This window comes from Vombatus ursinus, unplaced genomic scaffold (assembly GCF_900497805.2).
Source record: "Vombatus ursinus unplaced genomic scaffold, bare-nosed wombat genome assembly UNPS02010461.1, whole genome shotgun sequence".
Taxonomy (NCBI): domain Eukaryota; kingdom Metazoa; phylum Chordata; class Mammalia; order Diprotodontia; family Vombatidae; genus Vombatus; species Vombatus ursinus.
This window is the reverse complement of record NW_020950239.1, coordinates 12,041,129-12,065,947: the sequence shown is the minus strand read 5'-3', so window position 1 is coordinate 12,065,947 and position 24,819 is coordinate 12,041,129. Positions and strand designations below refer to the sequence as shown.

General features: G+C 39.1%; 1 protein-coding gene across 3 annotated transcripts in view; it reads right to left on the bottom strand.

The window, feature by feature from the left end:
- ANXA3 (annexin A3) overlaps positions 1-24,819 on the bottom strand; it is a 53,227-nt gene that overhangs the window by 27,525 nt on the left and 883 nt on the right. For all 3 annotated transcript variants that reach the window (XM_027854650.1, XM_027854648.1, XM_027854649.1), the window contains 3 exons: positions 20,718-20,770; positions 1,757-1,844; positions 1,268-1,362 (listed from right to left, as the gene is read on the bottom strand). In XM_027854650.1, coding sequence (XP_027710451.1) covers positions 1,268-1,362; positions 1,757-1,844; positions 20,718-20,732 — 198 coding nt within the window. In that variant the 5' untranslated portion in view covers positions 20,733-20,770. The remainder of the gene's footprint in view (positions 1-1,267; positions 1,363-1,756; positions 1,845-20,717; positions 20,771-24,819) is intronic.

Below are 24,819 nucleotides of genomic sequence, written 5' to 3'. Positions count from 1 at the left end.
GAAAGAAAGAAAGAAAGAAAGAAAGAAAGAAAGAAAGAAAGAAAGAAGAAGGAGGAAAGAAAGGAAGGGAGGAAGGAAGGAGGAAGGGAGGGAGGGAAGAAGAGGGAAGGAGAGAGGGAAGAAGGGAAGGAATGAAGAAAGGGAAAAAGGAAAAGAAGAAGGAAGTCCCTATCTAAAAGGAGCCCATGATCTAATAGGGGACGAAAACATACAAAAGGAAGCTGGAAAGTGTGGGAAGAGGTACTCAATTCAGAGGTATGATAAAAAAGCCAGTCAGAAAAGTCCCAAGGTAGTATAGCCAGGTGAGAAATGAGGACATATCTGAGCTGTGTTCTCTCCTTAAATGGGGGTTTGGAATTCATAGCTCCATTCTCCAACCAGAGAGGCAGACGATGGCGATGAGGTGGAGTCCCAAGGCTGATGAGATCTTACAAGATGCTGAAATTATCCTAATAATGAGCATGCTATGGTCCATGGGGTAACCAAGAATCAGACATGCCCGAACAACAAAAAGTCACCAAGCTTGGCCCCTAGAGAGGAAATGAGAAAATGCTCCTCCCTCCTTTGGTTGGAGAACTGATGACTGATGAGTGTGGAATGTTATAAATGTAGATAAGACAGACGGCACTAATATGTTAATTGGATTTGCTATACTGTGGTGGGGTTTTTTGTTTGTTTTTAAAGGAACGCTTATTGTTTAGGCTGGGAGAGGAGGTCTATTCAGAATTGAATCTGATATAAAAGTGAAAGGTATTGATAAAACTTAAATTAAATACTACAAAACAGAAATCACTGTGACACACTACAAGAACTCACAAGGAACAAAATACCAACAGAACCTCATAAAAATAAAATATGCCAGTGCTCTACCACAGCACCCCTTGGCATCAATATATGACACTTTCCCTCATTTATATGTGTATTACCTTTTTAAAAAATGTGTGTCAATTGAGATTACTTTTACATACAATTCCACAGATGATTCTAGAGCCATCCCTCACATTTTTTTTTTTATTCAAAGAGTACACTAAAGGTTAAATGATTTGCTAAATATCTCATAGTTGGTAATGATGGAATCGGGGAAGGCCTCCCATCTCTGGACCCAATGCTCTTTTCACTTCATATCCAACTTGAGATGCAAAGTCTAATGCTCTTTCCCACTTCATATCCAACTTGAGATGCAAAGTTTTACAGGCACATTCATTCATTACCTTCCATATGGCATATGTGATTATCTTTTTACTCACTTCCACTAATTAAGTCTTACCTTTCCAGATGCTACACGATATTCCTTAGCAATCAACTGCCTCTGTGCGTGAGATCTTGCTGTCAGAATGTGGATAAGAGTTTTCTCATCGGTTCCTAATTTTATAAAGAAAAATAACTGTCCGAATCTTCAACTCAAGCTTGCTAAACGTCTGTCCTGAAAACACTGATAATTATTAATGGATTATAAATGATGCAGAAACTTGGCCACTTCCAGTTCTAATCAGGCTAGTTTCATCTCCCACTCTAACCCTAAATGTGCACCACATCTTTTTTTGTTCCATGAGTACAACCAGAAATGTCATGCTTGCCTTGAGCTAAAAGAGGCAAGTCCTTTCACAGCATAAGAATCTAAGTGATCAGTAGGAGGAAAATAAAGGTCATCTTAAATGTCTAATACAGAAAATAACCTTGGCAAACACACCTATACAGACACCTCTGGCCTCTTTAATACTGACAAAGGTAATATGAAATGTGGAACACTGCTCACCAATTCCACGGATAGCCTTCCGGATAGCGTCAGCATCTGCCGATGGGTTAAAGCCTGGGTAATCCCGAACCGTCCCTCTGTTTCCAGTCTATAGGAGAACACATAAAAATGAAAAATTCTTTTTAGCTGCAAAGTATGGCTTTCACAAACCTTTACCCTGTGCTTAACTTGAATCCTTTTGATTTTTTAATTTTTTTGTCCAAAACTACGTATTTATCAGTGAAGGGAACTCCCAGTGAGGTACCTCTGAGTAAGCAGAGCTGCGCCCATTTTACTACTAATAACCTTAGAGAGTTTAGCAGAGGATTGAGAGGTTGAGTAAATTGGCCAAGGTCACTCAGCCAGTATGAGGCAGAGATGGACCTTGAACTTAGGTCTTCCTGACTCAGAGCCTAGTTCTCTATCCACTACACTAGGGGTGTCAAACTCAGATAGAAATGACAGCCATATGGATCCCTACAGGAAGCATATTCACTTAGAAAACCACATATTAACATTGTCTATGTTCTATTGTATTTTTATTTATTTTAAATTTATTTTTATTTATTTTAAATTACATTTTAATCTGTTTCCCATCTCACTGAGGAATTTGGGGGGTTTGACCCCTCTGTGCTATATCATGTTGCCTCTTAAATGCCTTAACCAAAGGCAAACGTTTCTTCAGGGCAGTCTGTAGGATGTCGCAACCACATGTTATCACGCATGTCCTAGAAGTAGGAAGCATGAATTATATGTGTAATAAGCAGACTTTCATTCCCTTTCTTCCATATGTAATTGGGGTGATCAGGAGAATCCCTTTTTTTTCCATAATGGATGTGTAGCATCAGTTAAGAAATCCCCTTCCAAGGGCTTTGTTGACATTGTGAATTATTTGGCATAGCAAACTAATGGGAAAATGGTATGCACATATTTACCCTCTCAAACACTGGACTTAGAAAAATCTAGCCAGTTGGCTAGAAAAGACTCACCCAGAGGAGAAAAAAATTGAACACTTTAAAGTTTCTTAAGAGTATACTGTTAATCTCTAAAAAGAACAAGGAATTTCAAGAGGCCATAGTGAGGGAGGAGACACATTCCAGGCATAGAAACCCAGTGGTACAAAAGTACAGAGGTGAAAGGTGGATAGTTCTCATGTACAGAAAACAGGTCAGTGGTTTTACTAAACAGTTTTATGGTATAGTGATTTCACTCAATGCATTTTATTTCTAAAATATTGTTATTTAGGCATTATTCCATAACATGTACCAGCAGATTGAAGTATTTATTCATACAACCCTTTTGTCACCATCTAATATATGTTACAGAAAAGAGGGATACATAATTTTAAAAATTATACTGTGAATGACCAAGCTTGGCTATTAACAGAAGAGATTAGAAAATGCATATATTCCTTACCTCCCACCGCAGGGGTGGGAGGCTACAGGTGTTGAACACTGTATATAGTCTCAGACTTGGTTGGTATATGGTTTTGTTTAGCTCAAATTCTTTTCCTCTTTTTTTTTTTAATCATACATTTTGTTATAAGGAATGGCTGGCTAGAGGCAGGGAGGAGGTATATTCACAAATGAAGGTGATATAAAATATATCAATGAAGTTTTTAAAAAGGAAAAACAAGACACTAAAAAAGGTAAAACAAATGAAAACAAATATCCCTTTGATGAGGTTTCTCCATCCCTCAATCTCTCTTCATGGTGTGGCTGTTCCTTCATTATCATAATCAGGTATCTTTTTAAGCTGTTATGGATGTGACTTCCTTTTTATATAACTCTCTAAGGTTGACTGTTGTCTTGTATTAACATGATTTCATTTGGTCTCTCCTCAAGCGCTTAATATCATTTCTGTGAAAGGCTATTATCTTGTCATTTCAAAGTGAATGGAGAATTAATGTTCCCACAAAGACAAAAATGAGATACTATGTCTGCTCAGTCAATAGATTAAATTGAGCAATCTGTTTCAATACAATCTAATTGATGAAAAACCCAAACCACTCAAAATGCAGAATTTTAGATACTAAGCTAATTATAATTATTCGACAACTGTCTGTCAAGGTGCTGTGAACAGAGAACAGGTAAAAGGCTGGCACTGTCAATAAAATCACTGTGGCACTCTCCCACAATGGCTCCTTAGACTTTGCTACATCTCCCCTTCGATGATGATTTCCTATAATATCCCTGTGCTTGGGTGGTTAACCTATCCCTCCATCCGCATGACTTAGTCATTCTCTACTTACCTAGCACAGAATGCTACTTGGTACAAGGAAACAAAGCCATCATCAGCTGCAGGTTATGTGAAAAGCATATAAGCAATGCTTCCCATTTTTTGCCTTTTCACTGTTATTTTGTTTTTTGTTTTGTTTTGTTTTTTTGCCACATGCTCAACACAGTGTGTACAGAGCTAGAGAAAAAGGCCACAGCAATTGGTTTTTGCTACTTGTTAACAGTTCTGAGATTTGCATTCCATGCTCCTGACACATTATTGTGCCCTCTTCCAAAGAGCTAGAGATTAATGGCTATTAATTGGCTATGCATATAAAAGAGTCTGTTAATACCACCAAAACTTTAGCGAACCATTTCCCACTTTTGAATCATTTCCTAGCCTGGTAAACTGGCACACTCGGGGAGGCAAGACTGATGGGGGAGGAAATGGGAAAGCAGAAAGGGAGCAATTTTTGCCAATGGTGCCAACAATCTTTTTCCCTTCTAAAGCTGCCTTTGAGCAATAGATAAAAGCAAGGAAGACTCAGAGCTTCTGGACCGGTGTTCCAGTTTTGTTTTGTTTTGAGCACAGTGACAAATGCAGACTGAAGTAGGCTAATGCAACAGGAAATAATGCAAACAGCCTGAGGTCTGGGACTTAGAAAACACTAAGTTGCTTGGGCAATGACAACCCTCTGTTAACATCTCCTTCTCTGACAAAACCTTCTGAGCCCATCCCTATTCTCACAGGCATGCCTCATCTCAGAAATTCCAGGACCACATTGCTCAATAATCAGACCACTCATTCACCTGCTCTCTCAGCTCTGCCCAAAGCAGAGGTCTTAAAGGAAAGAAGGCTATGTGCCTGGATTCATGAAGAGGTCTTCTGTTACTAACAGATGTGGACCTTCTCAATGGGATCCAATGGAAAGAGCTCCTAGCAGGCAGTAGGAACAGAAGGAAGCCAGGAACTTTATCACTCGAACTCCAAAGCTGGGCTGCAAATCCAGAGTGGGCTAAGGAAGGGACTTGCTTCAAAGCATGGGGCTCACCTGCAGCTATTGGCCAGGGTAAGGAGCAGTCATGCTCCCACCTGGCCTGACGCTGTGTACTGGGCAAGCTTCAGGATGAGCAGCATCTGTGTGCACTGACCCCAACGGGAGGGTCACAGATCTAATGCTCAGTCTGAGGCCTGTGTCTGAATAACCAAGGCAGAGAGAACAAGGGAGGGGAGGCTTCCGTTCTGTTACTTTGAACTTGCAGACCTTTCTAGCGAGCTGACAGGGGCTAGGGCCAGCAGAAACTAGAAAGCATGGGAATAAATGGAGTCTTTCTTAAAATGATAAGTAGTATATATCTAAAACCATCAGCAAGCATTACATGTAATGAGGATAAACTAAAAGCCTTCCCAATAAGATCAGGAGTGAAGCACTGTTATTCAACATTGTACCAGGAATGCTAGCTATAGCAATAAGACAAGAAAAAGAAATCATAGGAATAAAAACAGTCAATGAGGAGACAAAACTATCATTCTTTGCAAATGATATGATGGTACACTTACAGAACCTTAGAGAATCAACTGAAAAACAAATTGATACAATCAACAACTTTAGCAGAGTTGCAGGATATAAAACAAACCCACATAAATCATCGCCATTTCTATATACTACCAACAAAACCTAGCAAGAAGAGATAGAAAGAGAAATTCCATTTAAAATACCTGCAGACAATATAAAGTCTATCCACTTTGGGAGTCTACGTACCAAGACAAAACTAGGGACAATATGAACAAAATTACAAAACACTTTTCACACAAATAGAGATAGATCTAAACAACTGAAGAATATTAATTGCTCATGAATGGCGAGCCAATATAATAAAAATGACAATATTTTAAGTTAATTTACTTATTCAGTGCCATACCAATCAAACTATGAAAGAATTATTTTTATAGAGCTAGAGAAAAATAACAAAATTCATCTGGAAGAACAAAAGGTCAAGAACATCAAGGGAATGAATGAAAAAAAATGTGAAGAAAGGTAGCCTAGCGGTACCAGATTTCCTACTATGTTACAAAGCAATCTGGTACTGGCTTCGGAAATAAGAGTGGTGGATCAGTGGGATAGATCAGGTATACAATACACAGTAGTAAATGGCCATAATAATCTAGTGTTTGATAAAGTCAAAGATCCACGTTTTTGGGACAAGAACTCACTATCTGACAAAAATTGCTGGAAAAACTAGAAAGCAGTTTAGCAGAAACTAAGTATAGACCAATATCTCACATAGTATATCAAAATAAAGTCAAAATTGATAAATGATTTAGACATAAAGGATGATGTCATAAGTAAATTAGGGGAGCACAGAAAAATTTACCTGTCAGATCTATGGATAAGGGAAGATTTTATGACTAAACAAAAGAAAGAGAAGATCATGAAAAGTAAAATGGATAATTTTATTACATGAAATTAAAAAGTTTTTGCACAAACAAAATTAATGTAGCCAATTTAGAAGGAAAGCAGGAAACTGGGATGGGATGTTATAACAATTTTCTCTGATAAAGGCCTCATTTCTCAAATATATAGGGAATTGAGTCAAATTTATAAGAATAAGAGTCATTTTCCAACTGATAAATGGTCAAAAGATTTGAACATGTAATTTTCAGAAGAAGAAATCAAAGCTATTGATAGTCACATTAAAAAACGCCCTAATTACTATTGGTTAGAGAAATGCAAATGAAAACAACTCTGAGATACCACCTCACATCTATCAAATTGGCTGACATGACAGAAAAGAAAAATGACAAATGCTGGAGGGGATGTGGAAAAATAGGGACACTAATGCACTGCTGGTGGAATTGTGGGCTGGCCCAACCATTCTGGAAAACAATTTAGAACTACATTCAAAGGGCTATAAAACTACGGATACTCTTTGACCCAGCAATACCACTACTAGGTCTGTACCCCAGAGAGATCAAAGAAAAGGAAAAGGACTTACTTGCACAAAAATATTTATAGCAGCTCTTTTTGTGGTGACAAAGAACTGGAAATCGAGGAGATGCCCATTAATTGAGGAATAGCTAAACAAGTTGTGGTATATGACTGTGATAAAATACTATTGTGTTCTAAGAAATGACATGTAGGATGGTTTCAGAAAAAATCTGTGAGGGCTTATATGGACAAAGGGAAATAGATAGTGAAATCATAACCTAAATGTAGGCCTTTCAGACATCAACAAAAATAATTTTAAAAGAAACAAGGAAATGAAAGACCTGAGTAGTTTGAGAAAAGTTGGATATACTAGATTTCTATTGATTATTCAATGGGAATAAAAAGGAAAATACATATATCTTAGGACTTCATAACACTTTTACAAAACTTAACACTATATTAGGGCATAAAAAACCTCATAAACAAATTCAGAAAAACAGAAATATTAACCATACCTTTTAGTGATGGTAATGCATAAGTTACATATGGAAATAACCAGCTTTCAGGTATGTTCAATCAATTCGGGATATGTACCTGTTATTAGCTTATAGTACTGCTCAATGAGGTGCCATCTATTTGCTCCCAAAGTATAATAGGAAGAGGATTATGACCTATTTATCATGTGCTCTGAGAATATCAATCTTTTTTTCCCTCATTCTTGTCAAGGTAGTAGTAATCTTTGTACAATTGCCTTAGAATGATGCATCCTGTGTTTTATTAATATTATACAGATTTCAAACAGGACACTTTCCAAATCTGTTGTGGCACATTTTATAGGTTTATGCTAAATGAGCCATACCTGATGAAGACTAAAGTATTCGTTACTATTGCTTTCACCTATTAGTTCATTCCAACTTCCAAATTCAGACTTAAAAGCTTTCATTCTCTTTCCTGGGCCTACATTAAGCAATTTATGCTTACTGAGTCCAACTGACACTTAAACATAGTTTGCTATTTTATTCAAAATTTTCACATCAATATTCATTACAGATATATTATTTCTCTGTTTTGACTCTCTCTGGTTTAGATGACAAGACTAGACTTGGAACATAGAAAGTATTTTGTAGGGTTCTGTCTTTTCCTATTTTTGCAAACGGTTTATGTCATATCCGAATTAATTGTTCTTTGATATTTTAATATCATTGGAGAAAGATTTCACAAAATGGAGAGCTAAAAAGTGTTTTCAGTGGAGCCATACAGCTTAATTTTATCCTTGTACATCAAGTGATTAATAGGACATTTTGTTTTGATTTCTTCTTTGATGTGAAAATCACCTTTAGCTCTATTTAGAGAGATGTGAATGGATTTAAGACTAAGATCATAGCAGACTTAAGGCAGAACCATAATGGACTTAAATTGTCTTGGTGAGAAAATGTTTCGTGTGAATTTTTGTTGACATTTTTGTGTTGGTGGTGTGTTTTAAACAGAGAATGGTTTTCCAGAGGAAAAGTGTAACAACAGCAGTAGCTAATATCAGTGTAGGACTTCAAGGTCTGTAAACTGTTTTACATGTGCCAACTCATTTGCTCTTGGTAACAACCTTGGAAAGCAGGTGCTACTGTTATCCTCATTTTATAGATAAGCAAACTGAGGGCATAGAGCAGGTAAGTGACTTGCCCAGGGTCACACAGTTAGGGGATATCTGAGGCCGGATTTGAATTCAGGTCTTCCTGACTCCAAGCCCTGTACCACTTTGCTACCTTATCAAAGTAAACAAGCAATACTCCTAAGGAAAAAGCATCAAACAGCTAGCATCAATTCTGAATGTTCTTTTTTCCAACTTTCACCCCTAAATCTTGTGAGATAGGTACCTAGCCCCATTGAACAGATGGGGAAACTGAGGTCTAGAAAAGTGAAGTGAATTCTTCGTGGTAAAATTCTGGCATAAGCAGGATTTTAACGCAGATGTGCCTGACGCCTAAATCTAGCACTCTATCCATCAATCGCTCTATCTACCCTGCCTTAAATGAGCAGAATCATTCCTCAACTAGAGTTACAGAATCAAAGAATGTTAGAGATGAAAGGGACCTTAATGATCAACAAGTCTAATATCTCACTCCCATTTTGTTGATGAAGAAAATGAGGCTTGGGAAAGTAAAATGACTAAATGAAAAACTAGACATCCTCACTCCCACTTCGGAGTTCCTTCTACCACCACGCCATATAGGTTGCAAACTGTTTGAAACATTTGAAATAAATGACCAATGGTGAAAGGGCATCTCTTAGTTTTTGCCTCTGGACGCCCTGGAGAAAACAACAACAACAAAAAACCCACCCAACAAATCACGAATTCCTTTCTGGGTGAGGAAGAACAGCTACACCATGAACTCATTGTTCTCGGAATGCTGGCTCACTGAAAGGCAAACAAAGCTTTTTGCACTACTGTCTTCTCTCGTGCTCACTCTCATGCCTGATCTCTGAGCCAGCTTTTCCTTCCTATTCACTGCAAAATAAATTCCTGGATAGTACATTCCTGAGATCACCAAATTCTCCTGCAGTGACCTAAGCTAGTATTGTTCCCAGAAACAATCTTTAAAAAAACAATCATGTTTGGGCAGAGCTCCACCTTCCTCAGACAGGAACTCTCCATGCTCTGGGTTACACACACATGCTCTAGGGAGAAAAGTGAATCTGGAGCCAAAAAATCCCCCAAAACTAAGGAACGCATGAGAAAACAACAGCTAAGTATCTTTTTCTTCTTGCAAATACAGCTTCTGTTCCCCCTCCACCCATTTCTAAATTATCTTTTTTAATTAAAAAAAAATCATCTTTGTGACAAAAATCACATAGGCAGGTGAGATGAGGGTGGAGGGAAGGGCTTGTTTGGGGGAGTGGAAAGATTGCTGGATCTGAAATCAGAGGACCTGTATTTGAATACTGCTCCTTTGATTTGAAATCATTGTAACTTGGGCAAGTCACTGCATTCATTCATTCATCCAATAAACATTTAGTAAGTATCTACTATGTGTCAGGAACTTTGCTAAGCACTGGGAATACAAAAAGGAGCAAAAGACAATTTCTGCCCTTATGGGGGAGACTATATGTGTGTGTGTGTGTGTGTGTGTGTGTGTGTGTGTGTGTGTGTGTGTATACAATATATGTACATATATGTATATACATTTTAATATATACACACATATATATGCATATGTGTATACATATGCGCACGTATATACACACATATTTAGATACATATATAAACAAATAATGCAAACAAATGTATACAGACAAAGCTATATATAGGTTAAATAGAAACTAATTAAAAGGGAAAACACTGGAATTGAGAGGGGTAAGGGAAGCCTTTCTAGACCTCATTTTTCTCATCTAAAAAATAAAGAGGCTAGACTCTAAAATCACTAGGGTACCTTTGAGTTCTAAATCCCATTATCTAAAGGGTGACTGCTATCCCCTAAGTGGTCTGTATGCTGGGAAATTCAGTGATGCCTGAGAGATATTACTGTGATTGGCAGATTGCCCCACTCTCATATAATGCTGTACAAAGCGACCACTGGGTTTATAGAATCCAACAAACGTTTATTAAATGTCAGGCACTGTACTAGGTACTGAGCAAACTAAGATAAAAATGAAATAGACCCTGTCCTCAAGCATCTTACATTCTACCAGTTGGAGGGAGAGGGGTCACCATCAGTAAAGACAGTAAATATAAAATGATTTTAGGAAAGAAAAAACATTTGCAATTGAGGGGAACTGGGAAAGTTTCTTGGACCTTAATCTTGAAAGAAGGTAGGAATTCTCAGAGGCAAAGATGAGAAGGACGCACATTTCAGATGTGAGGGAAAGCCATTTCAGAGACAAGGAGATGAATGGAAAGAGGGTGGCAAGAAGCATTTATGTAGCACCTACTATGTGTCTGCAAGGCACCCTGCTAGGAGCTTTATAAATATTATCTAATTCAACTCTCACAAAAACCCTGGGAGGCAGGTACCATTTTACAGTGGAGGAAACCGAGGCAGACAGAGGTTCAGTTACTTGCCCAGGGTGACACAGCTATTGATGCCAGATTTGAACTCAGGTTTTCTTGACTCCAAACCCAGTCCACTGTACAACCTAGAGGCCTAGATGCCATGGATGATGGCATACTGAGTTTAGGGAAAAACGAGTAGATCTTTTTGGCTAGATCATAGGGTGCCTAAATGGAAGTGACATGAAACAAGTTCAGAAAGACATATGGGAACCAGATTGTGCATGGATTTGAATGCCAGCCTGAGGAGTTTGTAATTTATCCTTGAGGCAATAGGGAGCCACTGAAGATTTCTGAGCAAGGTACAATGTTATCTGATTTATGTCTTAGGAATGTTAATTTGTTCACTGTAGAGGATGCCTTGGAAAGGAGACATACTGGGAACAGAGAGAACAATTTGGAGGCGGTTTTAGTAGTCCAGATGAGATGTGAGCAGAACCTGAACTATGGTAGCATGATGTTGATATGGGTAGAAAGGAAGAGATGCAGCAGATAGAATGTCAGACTCAAAGTCAGAGAGACGTGAGTTCAAATCCTGCCTCAGACACTTACAAACTGTGTGACCTTTGAAGTGTCACTTAACCTGTCTTCAGCCTCAGTTTCCTCACTTTAAAAATGAAGGTAATAATAGCGACCTACCCCCACAGAATTGTTGTAAGGATCAAATGAGATAGCACATATAAAGCTCTTGGTAAATGGTAAAAGTGGGGATGGAGCCAAGATGGTGAAGTAAAGGTAGGAACCCACCTGAGCTCTCCCAAACAACTCTAAAATAACACCTCAAGACAGATTCTAGAGCAGCAGAAATAACAAAAGGATGGGTGAAACAATTATCCAGCACAAGACAACTTAGAAGGTCAACAGGAAAGGTCTGTATCGCTAGGGTGAGAATGGAACATAATCTAGCATGGGCAGTGCCCAGGCAAGCCAGGCAGGCACTGGGGCGACTGAATCAGCAGCAGCAATTTCTGGAGCTCTCAGCCTGCAGATGGTCAGAAGGAGACTACAAGGGACACTTTGCTGGCGTTAGGGGCAGGACTCTGTTGCATTGCTCATATAGGGATCACAGGTCTGGGTCGCAGTCCAAAGGGTGAGAAGGAGCACTAGCACACTAGAGTTCGTGATCAAAAGGGAGTGGGGATCCTGGTAACAGTTCCAGGGCAGAAAAGAGTGCTTGTGGTCATTCACAGACCAGAGCACAGGCCAGAAGAGCAGTGATAACACCTCTCCTTAGATCATATCACCTTGAAAGAACTGAAAACTGATAGGTCCCCAGAAGTAGTTCTGAGTATAAAAAACCTGAAGGTTGGAACAGTGCCTTCTCTGTTCCAGGAGCAGAGCCCAACTTTAAGAGAAAGTTAAAAGTCAAGAAATGGGCTGGAAAAATGAGCAAACAAGAAAAAAAGAAACTGACCATATAAAATTATTATACTGACAGGGAAGATCAAAACTCAAACTCAGAAGAGGACAACAATGTCAGAATGGCTACAGGCAAAGCATGAAAGAAAAATGTGAATTGGTCTCAGGTTCAAAACAATTCCTGGATGAGATCAAAAAGGATTTTAAAAATCAAATAAGAGAGGTAGAAGAAAAAATGGAAAAATGAAATGACAGTGATGCAAGAAAATCACAAAAAAAGAGTCAACAGCTTGATAAAGGAAGCACAAAAATGGAAAATGATGTACAAAAATTCACTGAAGAAAAGAACTCCTTAAAAAGTATAACTGGCCAAATGGAAAAGAAATTAACACTGAAGTAAATAATCCCTTAAAAATTAGAATTGGGCAACTGGAAGCTAATAACTCTACAAGACATCAAGAAACAATCAGACAAAATCAAAAGAATAATTTTTGATTTAAAAAAGAAAGCAGAAAACCAAATTACCAGTATCAAAAGTTGAAAAAGTGAATTCACCACCAACGAAGAAGAAATTAAAGCAATTATTTGGAGCTACTTTGCCCAACTATATGCCAATACACCTGACAATATAAGCGAAATGGCTGAATATTTACAAAAAATAAAAATTGCCTAGATTAACAGAAAAGGAATTAGAATACTTAAATAACCTCATCTTAGAGAAAGAAATTGAACAAGCTATCAATGATCTCCCGGAGAAAAAAATCCCCAGGACCAGATGGATTCATAAGTGAATTCCACCAAATATTTTAAGAACAATTAATTCCAATACTATATAAATCATTTGGGAAAATAGGAAATGAAGGAGTCCTACCAAATCCCTTTTACAACACAAATATGGTACTGATACCTAACCAGGAAGAACAAAAACTCAGAAAGAAAACTAGAAACCAATTTCCCTAATGAATATTGATGCAACAAAATTTAAATAAAATACTAGCAAGGAGATTACAGAAATATATCAGAAGGATCACACACTATGACCAGGTGGGATTTACACCAGGAATGCAGGGCTGGTTCAATATTAGGAAAGCTTATCAGCATAATTGATCATATCAATAACGAACCCAACAAAATCATTTGATTATCTCAACAGATGCAGAAAAAACTTTTGACAAAATATAACACTCATTCCTATTTAAAAACACTAGGAAGCATAGGAATAAATAAAATCCATAAAATGACGAATAATATCTATCAAAAGCCATCAGCAAATATTATCTGTAATAAGGATCAGCTGGAAGCCTTCCCAATAAGATCAGGGGTAAAGCAAGGATGCCCATTATCATCACTATTATTCAATACTGTACTAGAAATGCTAGCTATAGAAATAAGAGAAGAAAAAGAAATGGAAGGAATTAGAATAGGCAACGAGGAAGCAAAATTATAACTCTTTGCAGATGATATATATGATGGTATATTTAGGGAATCCTAGAGAATCAATTAAAGAATTAGTTGAAATAATTAATAACTTTAGCAAAGTTGCAGGATATAAAATAAACCCACATAAATCATCAGCATTGCTATACGTTACCAACAAAGTCCAACAGCAAGAGATCAAAAGATAAATTCCATTTAAAATAACCATAGATAATACAAAATACTTCGGAGTCTACTTGCCAAGACAGACCTAGGAACTATATGAACACAATTATAAAACACTTTTCACACAAAAAAGTCAGATCTGAACAACTGGAAAAATATTAATTGCTCATGGGTAGGCCAAGCCAATAAAATAAAAATGACAATTCTATCTTAATTAATTTACTTATTTGGTGCCATACCAATCAAAGTACCAAAATTTTATTTTATAGAGCTATAAAAAAATAACAAAATTCATCTGGAAGAACAAAAGGTCAAGAATATCAAAGGAATCAATGAAAAACAAATGTGAAGGAAGGTGGCCTAGCCATACCAGATCTCAAATTGTATTAAAAAGTGATAATTATTAAAACAATTTACTGACCTAGAGAAAGCTCTTCAGATGAAAGGAAGGAAAATTAGAATAACACAAGACTTTTCTGCATGAATGAGGAAATGCAGAAGAACATGGAATAATATGATCTGAAAGGCAAAAGCACTTAAGATACAACCCAAGGTGACATACCCTGAATACCTGAGCCTAATCATCAATGAAAAAAGATGAATATTATAAATTTTTGTAAATATTCATCCATTTCACTTAGGTTGTCAGATTTATTGGCATATAGTTGGGCAAAATAGCTCCGAATAATTGTTTTAATTTCCTCTTTATTGGTGGTGAATTCACTATTTCAATTTTTTTATACTGGTAATTAAAGAAAATAAAAAGAAAATGTGAAGTATCTCACTGGAAAAACAATTGACCTGGAAAATAAATCGTGGAGAGATATTCAAAAAAGAGAGGTATTTGAAGTATGCTTGCAACCAAAAAAAAAAAAGAAAAGAAAAAGAAAGAAACTTTGCAAGCTACTCAAATAATAGAAACAGAAGTGTGAATAAATATAACAACCCAGGAAAGAATAAGTAATAAAATAAGTTATTCCTATCTCTAGAGATTATTTTTAAAAATTGAAAGAGAAAGACATCTGTCAGGTTAAAATAACAAGAAGGACCATCTAGAGATTTCTTTTTAAACAGTAAGATATGATTTTAAATATTAAGATAAAATAGAATTTAAAGAAACAGGAAAAATAATGGTGGAAGATCAGGCTTGAAACACCACGCACTAAATCCAACAACCTCAATCCCTTTTCAGATGAGCAGATAAAGGTGAGAAGGGAGGGAGAGAATAGAGGAGAATTATGATTTTCCCTAATAAAGCATAGATAAGCAATGAAGGAAAGATAACTCCTGGCACCTCCAAGAAAGAAGAGGGGCTATAGCAGTAAGGGAGAGGTGGTAAAGAAACCAAGGAAAACAAAAGGAGGAGCTCCCAACCCAGCGGTGGGCAGGAGTCCTGCTGAAAAGCACTCCCATGTGGGAAGAAGTCTAGTTTGTAATGAGAGATGGGGACTTTACAATGCATCTAATCTGTAGAGAGTTTGTGTAGAGGAAGAACACTTTCTCTAAGAGAGTGTTACGCTTCCATGGATAACGTGCTGTCTCAGGAGAAAGGAAACCAATGCTTTGGGGGGCAACCACAATCTAGAAGGGAGTGGGCACTGATCCAAAGAGGAAATTGCATGGCAAATGGGAAAGAGAAGGCTCATGGGGAGGGCTCACATATCACCTTTAAATGAAGCTTTTCGTCTTTCCTACTACCTACTAGTTCCTTTCCACCTTTATTAATTATTCTGCATTTATGAATTTGTCTTGTAGAAATTTGCATAAATTTCAGTTGTTTCCTCTAATAGAATGTAAGCTGTTTGAAGGCAAGGATTATTCTATTTTTCTGTCTATCTCTAGCTCCTAATGCTTAGCCACAGGTAGTTTATAAATACTTGCTAATTGATTAATTTAGGGCTGAGTGGTTTGATATTCAACTCTCTGGTGTAAGTTTTATGGGTTGCCAACATCTCTATTGTGCCCGGGGTCCATAACATCTGAAAAGAGAGTTTGTAGTTTTTCTGCAATGTGAACATTTCAGTACTTAACTGACTGTTTCCAAACTACTAGGAAGCAAAATTGTTCGTATAAAATCTGATCAAACATAGTGAGTCTCATTAGGGACTTCCCTAGAATGAGAGGATTTGGAATATGTCAGGGATAAGGAATTGAGGAGAGAATTGGCACCACTCTGAGAGTGCTGAATATGATCAAGGAAGAACGGGGTCAAGATGGGGTCAAGAAGCAATTTGGGCCTATTCAGCTCATTTCTACAAGAGTGGCCTATCACTGGGAGTGGCCTGCCTAAATAGCTCCTTCACCACTGCCAAAGCACAAATGAGGAAATCGGCATCCTTCTAATACTGACAAACTGAAAAACAAAGGCTCCACCTGGGATTGGGGAGAGCTCATGGGAGATGATGGAAATGCTGTGATTCTATATTCTGGGAATTTGGGGACAATGGCCCTGAAAGCTATCCTTTAACTCCACTGTGAATTCTGGCTCTCCCAGAAGCTCCAATGACTGGGCACAATGGAAAAGGGCAGGGACTGTTCCATTTTTATCTTTATATGCCCAACACCAAGTACAGTTGCCTGGGACATAGTAGGCATTTAACAAGTGGTCTTGATTGTCTAAGGGTCACACCCATAGTAAGTGGCAAAGCCAGGATTTGAACTCAGGTCCTATAACAACAAATCTGGCCTCTTTAAGTCCCTTTACCTCTCAAAGGCTCAATTTCTTCAATCGTAAAATAGGAATACCTGTACTACCTGCCTTACAGTGACATCATGAAAAATATGTTTAGCAAAATCTTGAAGTGCAATAGAAACTGGTCAGATAATCACAGTATCCTAGAGCTACTGGATTGTAAACCTGGAGCCTGAAGGGACGTTGGAGGTCATCACGTCCACCCCTTTCATTTTACAGATGAGGAAACTGAGGTTTCGAGAGATTTGAAGTGACTTGCCCTGGATCATACAGCTGGTAGTGGCAGTGGTGGTGATGGCAGCTCGGGGTCACGTGGGGTGGCCTTAGATTGATCTGGACAGCCTCTAACCCAAAGCGCATGATGAATTCATCTGAATCATTCCTGCAAAGCCTCCTTTGTTACTCCCAGAATCCTCCAAGCTTCTCCCCAGCCCCTGCATGGTCATCTGTGACATTTTCCCCGGATTTAAAGTCTGGGTCCAATTCTTTCTCCACTTCCTGTTAAGGACTCTTTGTGTACTGTCTAAGCTTTGCTTCTTCCTAATATTTGCTCAAAGAAGAAACATTGCTTGTTTGTACACCAGACAAGAAGCTGCAACCACCCTGATAAGGAAGGTCCTAATCAAAACGGGGAAAATGCCCAGATTAGCTGGAACACAAAAAAGCAAAGTCCACACAAGACAGCTAATTATATAGAACTTTTGGCCTTGGGGTAAAAGATACTAGAACTCAAAGGGAACATACACTGTGTGCATATGCATGTAACATAGCATAACATAATAGTCAATGTTTATCTACGAGGCTTTTTTGTTTGTTTTGTTTTTTGCAAGGCAGTTGGAATTAAGTGACTTGCCCGCGTCACATAGTAAGTTGTCAAATGCCTGAGGCTGGATTTGAACTCAGGTCCTCCTGACTCCAGGGCTCATAGCTCTATCCACTGCACTACCTAGCTGCCCCCATGTATGAATTTTAAATAGCCACATGGACAGAAGGCAGCTACAGAAGGTGGTACAGTGCAAAGACCACTGGCCCTGGATTCAGGAAAGAACTGAGTTAAAATCTGGACTGGGATACTTACTAGTTGTGTGAACCTGGGCAAGCCACTTAACCCTGTTTGCCTCAGTTTCCTCCTCTGTAAAATGAGCTGGAGAAGGAAATGGCAAACTGTTCCAGTATCTTTGCCAAGAAAACCCCAAATTAGGTCACAGAGAGTCAGAAACGACTGAAGAATAAGAATAAAATGAACAGAAGGGCAGCTGCAGATAGGAACAATGGATAAAGTTAGATATCCCAGACAATGAGTTAGGGAACTGGGCAGAGGTCCCACCTTCTTTTCCTAGCTAGGGTTCTTGCTAAGAGCCACCATTCTAACAGTCCACGTAGGTGACAAGAATTGAGAAACCTCTATGTTTCTGTCCCCAATCTCTCTCCCCCAGACACCTCGCCCTCTTCCTTGACCTGAAATTTCTCCCATCAATGTGATTACTCTAAGTTACACAGCAAAAAGTAGGGCCATTTTTTTCTGGAATATCACTGGCAATGCATATACATGTTATCACGACCTTAGTCAGATAAAGCATCCTTCTCTTCCAGTCCTCCTTTTCTTGACCAATTTTTTTTTTTTTTTTTTGGTGAGGCAATTGGGGTTAAGTGACTTGCCCAGGGTCACACAGCTAGTGAGTGTTATGTGTCTGAGGCCGGATTTGAACTCAGGTCCTCCTGACTTCAGGGCTGGTGCTCTATCCTCTGCGCCACCTAGCTGCCCCTAGTCCTCCTTTTAATAAAATAGCTTCTATGTCTGTCTCTCACCAGCTTCTTCTTTCCACTCCTTCAGTGCATCACCTCTCACTTGGACTACAGCCTTGTAACTGGTCCTAAGCATCTCCCTTCTCCAACTCACTTCCACTCAGCTGCCTACATGATCCTCTTCAAACTCAGATCTCACCATGTCATCTTCTTCCTCAAACATCTCCGTTGGCTCACATTGGATCCTACATTTAAAGCTGGAACCTTAGACATCATCTAGCCCAAGCCCTCCATTTTACAGATGAGGAACCCAAAGCCCAGAGGGTGCTAAGACGTGGCAGGGCCAGGTATGAAGGTGAGATCTTCTTACTCCAAATAGTCTTTCCATTTCACTGTGGTGCTCTTCTGTTTATTTCCCCAAGGATAAAATGCAAAATCCTTAGCCTTGCTTGTAAATCCTTTATAATCTGACTCCTTTCTTTCCAGTCACTTTGTATTAGTCTCCTTCAAATACTCCCCATTCCAGTTAAACTTACCTGCTTGTTGTTCTCTGTACATTTCAGGACATCTCCCACCTTTGTGAGTTTGCCCAAGTGGTCCCTCATATCCTGGGATGTTCTCTCTTCTCACCCCTGCCTCATAGATTCTCTGGCTCCTCTTAAAGTACAGCTCAGGAGACATTTCTTTAGCTGTTTAATTATTAGCTCTCTCTCTCTCTCTCTCTGTCTCTCTCTCTTCTCTTCTCTCTCTTACCTTCCCTCTCTTTTTCTCTTTCTTCCTCTTTTGTCTTCTCTTTCTTCCTCTCTTCACTCTCACCCTCCCTCTTTTCTCTTCTCTCCTCTCTCACCTTCCCTCTCTCCCTCTCCTCTTTCTCTTGCTCTCTCTCTCTTCCTCCCTCTTCTCTCTCTTTCTCCCTCTCTCTGAATCATTTTCTACTATTTTATATGTGCATTTATTCATTTCTGTAATATTCTATTTCCCCCTCAAACCCTACTTCCCTGAATGTAAGCACCTTGAGGTCAAGGATGATTCAGTTTTGTCTTTGTACTTTCATACCTAGCTCATAATTGATGTTTCAATTGAATTGAAACTTTAGGTGTTTTGAAAGGCACAAGGAACCTGAGGTGATACAGGACAGGTAAAATTCATCTGAGGGAAAGGAAGGGTGAAAGGCACTCGGTTATGATTCAACCTGGGTGTTTAGGGATCAAAACAATCTCAGACAAAGGGTGCAGACCCCAAGGGTGGGTTTCCAGGGTATGCATGAACGAAGTGGAAGCCCTGAATATAACCTTTCTCTGCTTCACAATTTGATCTGCGTTGGTCTTTTCCGTGACAATAATTATAGAAATGTTCTTGGTAGTGTTACTACCCTACCAACTACAGACATACATTTAATTAAGAAAATTAGAAACAATTTTGCTTGTGTTTGACTACTCTACAGGTGCAAACCTAAGAAAACTGGTGAATGTGACAAAATTTGCTATGCTCCCTCCCCTGAACCTTACCAACTCTAGAGGGATGAAGACAGGAGGGCAATAATAAAGCTTGGACATGTGGGGTCGTATCCTCAACATTCTAATTTATAACAATAATAATAATAATAATGATAATTCACATTTACATAGTGCTTTAAGATTTATCAAGTGCTGTCCTTGAAAAAAAACCTCACGAAGTACATACTACCAATGTTATTAGCTCCATTTTACAGATGAGGAAACTGAGGCTCAGGGGAGTTAAGTGACTGGATCATGGTCAGTATCAGGGCAAACAGATTTCCAGATTCCAAGTCCAGTGCTCCATATATTACAGGCTTAGAGTAAAGCCAATATTCCCTTACAATCGTTCCATTCCTGGCCCCCTTCTTTCCCAATGTCTCTTGTCCTATACTATTTCCTCTCCCCCTTGGCTTCCTTCTCTATCTTGCTACCTTTATTTTTTTAACCAACCACACTTTCTGCAGTTTCTAACCCATCCACTCCCTTTCTTCCTTCTATTTCTTTCTCCTGAGATGAAGGACAGAAATAAATGTGAGTATGGGTGCCATGGAGCAAAAAGCCTGGAACTGAGTAGGCACTTGCTTAATAAATGCTAATTAACTTGAATTTATGAGCCATTCCTGTTTTTCTCCTGTGTGGCCCGTCTCACGGGCTCCTTTTGCTTTGAAAATTACTCTCTTTGTGAGTTTTGGTGTATGGTTAGTTTTCTTTGAAATACTTTTGATTTATTATTCCAAAGGGGCTTCCTTACAGACTTCCCAGTTTTGTTTTGTTTTGTTTTTGTTTTTTTGTTTTAATCTGGGCAATGGTGGAAAGAAGGGTCAGGAGAAAAGGGTTGCTTTGGCCGAAGATCGCAGAAAATCTAAGCTATGAAGAAGGCTTTGGTCTTTACTCACCCACACTGATGCCATGATATCCCACTTTCACTTCAAACTGAGATCTTGCCCACCTATGAAAAACAGAAACTCAATAAATTAAATATAAATACTATAACTCCAAGGTGGGTTAAACCCTACATCAACTTTTTCTCTTTACCCATTCAATAATCAGAAGACAAAATGAACGGAATCTTTTTTAGAACACTAAAGAAAACATTTAATTGAAATAATAAATTATTGATATATTTCTTTGGCCGTTCCACAAAAACATTTATTGCACAACTGCCCCATGCACAGAAGATAAAGAAGATATAATCTTTGAGTTTGAGGACTTTGCAAATTTTCCTTCTTCTATAAAATTCAATTAAACTATGCTGAGCCTTGACTTCTCTTCCCATAGGTCAGACCAAATAGCCCCATGTGGTCTGCTCATGTCACAGCTATCTTCACTTTGCCTCCTTTGAGGCCTAACCAATAGTTTTCTGATTTGATTTAGAAACCTCCATTAATAATTCTTATGATGCAATAGGTATGTTTTCTCCCTCAATCCCTCCCTTCTTTGACATAGCATAAAAAAGTCAGATTTTTCAGTAGAAGGATGCCCCATACTGAATCTTGCTAAGCTTTTTACCATGCTACCAAAGAGAACAATTCCTGGAAGGAGTCCTGGCAAAGAATCCAAGGCATATTTCCCAGGAGGATCCATTATTTAAATACACTTACTGGGTCACCTTCAGATCTGGTTGAGAAATTAAAATATTTTCTCCCTGGTCCAGGAACTATTTTTAAATATCCAATGATGTTTAATTATACCCTTCTGCTCCTATCTCCCACCCCAAAAGTTAACAGAAAACAGCACTACAAATCCTTTGTACAAAATAAGTTTTGAATTGGAAGGTTAAAAAGAATTTTGGTCTAACGCTAATCAAACACTAGGCAGCTAGCTGTATACTGGAAAGAGCACTAGTCCTAGAGTCAGGAAGACTCATCTTTTTGAGTTCAAATCTGGCCTCAGGCACTTATTAGCTATATGATGCTGGGCAAATAACTTCCTCCTGTTTGCCTTGGTTTCCTCATCTGTAAAATGGGCTGGAGAAGGAAATGGTAAACCACTCCAGTATCTTTGCCGAGAAAACCCCAAATGGTGTCACAGATTGTCAGAAACAATTAAAAGTCTAACACTATACAAAAGCGCTCTTGTTCCACCATGGAACTACTTACTAGTCCTGTGACCAGGAGTAAGTCAATAATCCTTGGGCTACCAACCTCCCAGGTATGCTGCGAGGAAGACACTTAGTAGGGATGAGGGGGAACAAGCATTTCTTAAGTACTTTCTATGTGCCAGGCACTGTACTGTGTTTTACAGAAGTCTCATTTGATTAGCAAATTCTAAATATATGCAAAGGTTATTATTGTTATTGCCCTGTCTACCCCCAGGAGCAGAGCAATGGCATTATTTGATAAGTTCTTTATTAAGACTAAACCAATCCAACCTCTATATCCTAAGTGCCTACTATGTGCAAAGCACCGTGCTAGACATTAGGAATAAAAAGACCAAGTTTAATCAGTAGAATGGATTAGAGGAAGAGGAGGCTGGAGCCAGAGGCAGCTCTCCCACCACCTCCACCCTTCCATATCCAATTGGGTGCCAAGTCCTGTTAATTTCATCTTCCCAACTTCTCTTGTTTAGGTCCCCTTCTCTCCTCTGACACCACCACCACTCTAATGGATTATTACAATAGCCTCTTGTGGGTCTGCTAGCCTCAGGTCTCTCCCCATCCCACTCCATCATCTACTCAGCTGTTAAATTATTCTTCTTTAAGTATATATCTCACCACATCGTCCTCCTATTCTATCAATTCTAATAGCTTACTAGCTGTGTGACCCTGGGCAAGTCACTTAATCCTGTTTGCCTTGTTTCCTAATCTGTAAAGTGAGCTGGAGAAGGAAATGAGCAAAATCCAGTATCTTTGCCAAGAAAATCCCATATGGGGTCATGAAGAGTTGGACGTGACTGAAAAACGACTCAACATTTGGCTTTTAAAGGCCTTCATAACCTGTCCCTTCCCCCCCACCCCCACTTTCTTGTCTTACTTGTCTTACTGAGCTAGAACATTACTGCATCAGTTCAGGTAATAGAACCTGAACTCAACAGTGGCAATAGAAATGAAAAAAAAATAATGGATATAGGAGACATTAAAGAGATAGGATTGATAGGATTTGATGACATTGCATATGGGAGATGAGTATGCAAAGTCAGAGATGACTTAGCAGCTGAGGCTGCTAACACAGGTCACTAGGAGAAGAGTGATGCCATGGGTGGAAATCAAAAACTCTAAAGGAGAAATAGGTTTGGGGAATGACAGTGTTTAGCATGGGACAGCTGAGTTTGAGCCAATGAGGTGTCCACGAGGCAGCTGCAAATTCAGGTTTGAAGTCAGAAGAGAGATCGAGATAATGGGAGGGATTCACACAGATACGATCCCTAAAGCGGATAAAATGAGGGAGATCATCGAGAAAGAGAGATAAGATGACATGCTTACATGAAGCAAGGCAGGAAGACTCAGGCGAGCCAGCCAACATTACTACAAAGAGAGATAAGAGAGCAAGGAGTTAACATAAGTGGTGGGAGGAATGAAAGAAACAGGGATGGAGACAGAAGAGTGGCCAGAGAAGTATGGAAAGCACCAATGGAATGTGGTGCCATGAAAGCCAAAAGTGGAGATAAAGAAGAAAAAACAAAAAAAATCTACTTTTTTTTTTGGAGACTGGTCTCCTTGTGTCATCCAGATGGGAAATTCAGTGGCTACTCACAGGTCCTATCCCAGGATTAATTAGCATAGGAACTCTGACCTGCTACATTTCCAACCTGGCTCAGTTTGCCCCTTCTTAGGCAGCCTGGCGGTCCCTAGCTCTCAGAGGGCCCACTGTATTGGTGCAGACAAACAACTGACTTTAGCTCTACTGTAACTCAAAAGACCCAAACTCAAGCCATCCACCACCCTCAGCCTCCCCAGGTAACAAGGCTTATAGGCATGTGCCATGACAATGGCCAGGCTGCTTTTTAAGGGAAGAAAAGAGATGGGACTGTGTTAGTACAGGTAGTAGAGCTGAGCGAAAGATGGAGGCAGTCATGAACACAAACAAAGAAGACTGAAGTTGAGAGACTGAAGATTAAAAAAAGAAAAATTGACTAGAAAGGTCCTTCTTAAAGACATGGAAGAGGATGGGACCAAGGGCCCGGGGGAAGAGGTTAGACTTGGTAAAGAAAAAGCACCTGTTTTCCTCTAGATAGAGAGGAATGAGGAGTCAATGGTAAAAACATAAAAAAATAAGGGCAGCTAGGTGGTGCAGTGAATAGAGCTCTGGCCTTGGAGTCAGAAGGATCTGAGTTCAAATCCAGCCTCAGACACTTAACACTTACTAGCTGTGTGACCTTGGGCAAGTCACTTAACCCTGACTGCCTTACCAAAAAATAGGTAAATAAATAAATAAAATATACATATAAAAGTTTTCAACTGTTAGGTCAAGTGCTAGAAGGCCTCAAATCTCAGCTCTGCCACCTAACCATCTGTGAGACATCCGACAAGTCACTTAAAAAAGTGGGCCTCAGTTTCCCCATCTGTAAAATGAGAGGGTTGGCTTAGATGACCCCTAAGCCCAATCCCCCTCATCACATAGCATAGTGACGGTACACAGTAGGTATTTCATAAATACTGAACCAATGCCCAAATGGATAACTAAGCCACATGGAAATACTTTGCAACCATAAGCTTATCTTGCAAGCTTTACTGTCTAAATTATTATCACCAAGCAATTATTGTGGCTAATTCCAAGCCAGTAAAAGTCACATGCATTTTTTAAAGGAAACTGGTTAAAAATGTGCATTTGGTGAGCTCGGGAACAGGTGATGCAGAAAAAACGTGCTTTTCCTTCCTGCTGCAGCCCTATTTCACAACCCGCCTGGGTCACAACAGGAGGTTTTGCGCAGCAGGGCTCTAGCTCTTCGCTGCTCAAGTCTCCCACTCGCTCCGCCTCCGGGCTGGGCTTCTCTGCGGGGATGCAATGGCCTGGGAGGGGATGCAATGGCCTGGGAGGGGATGCAATGGCCTGGGAGGGG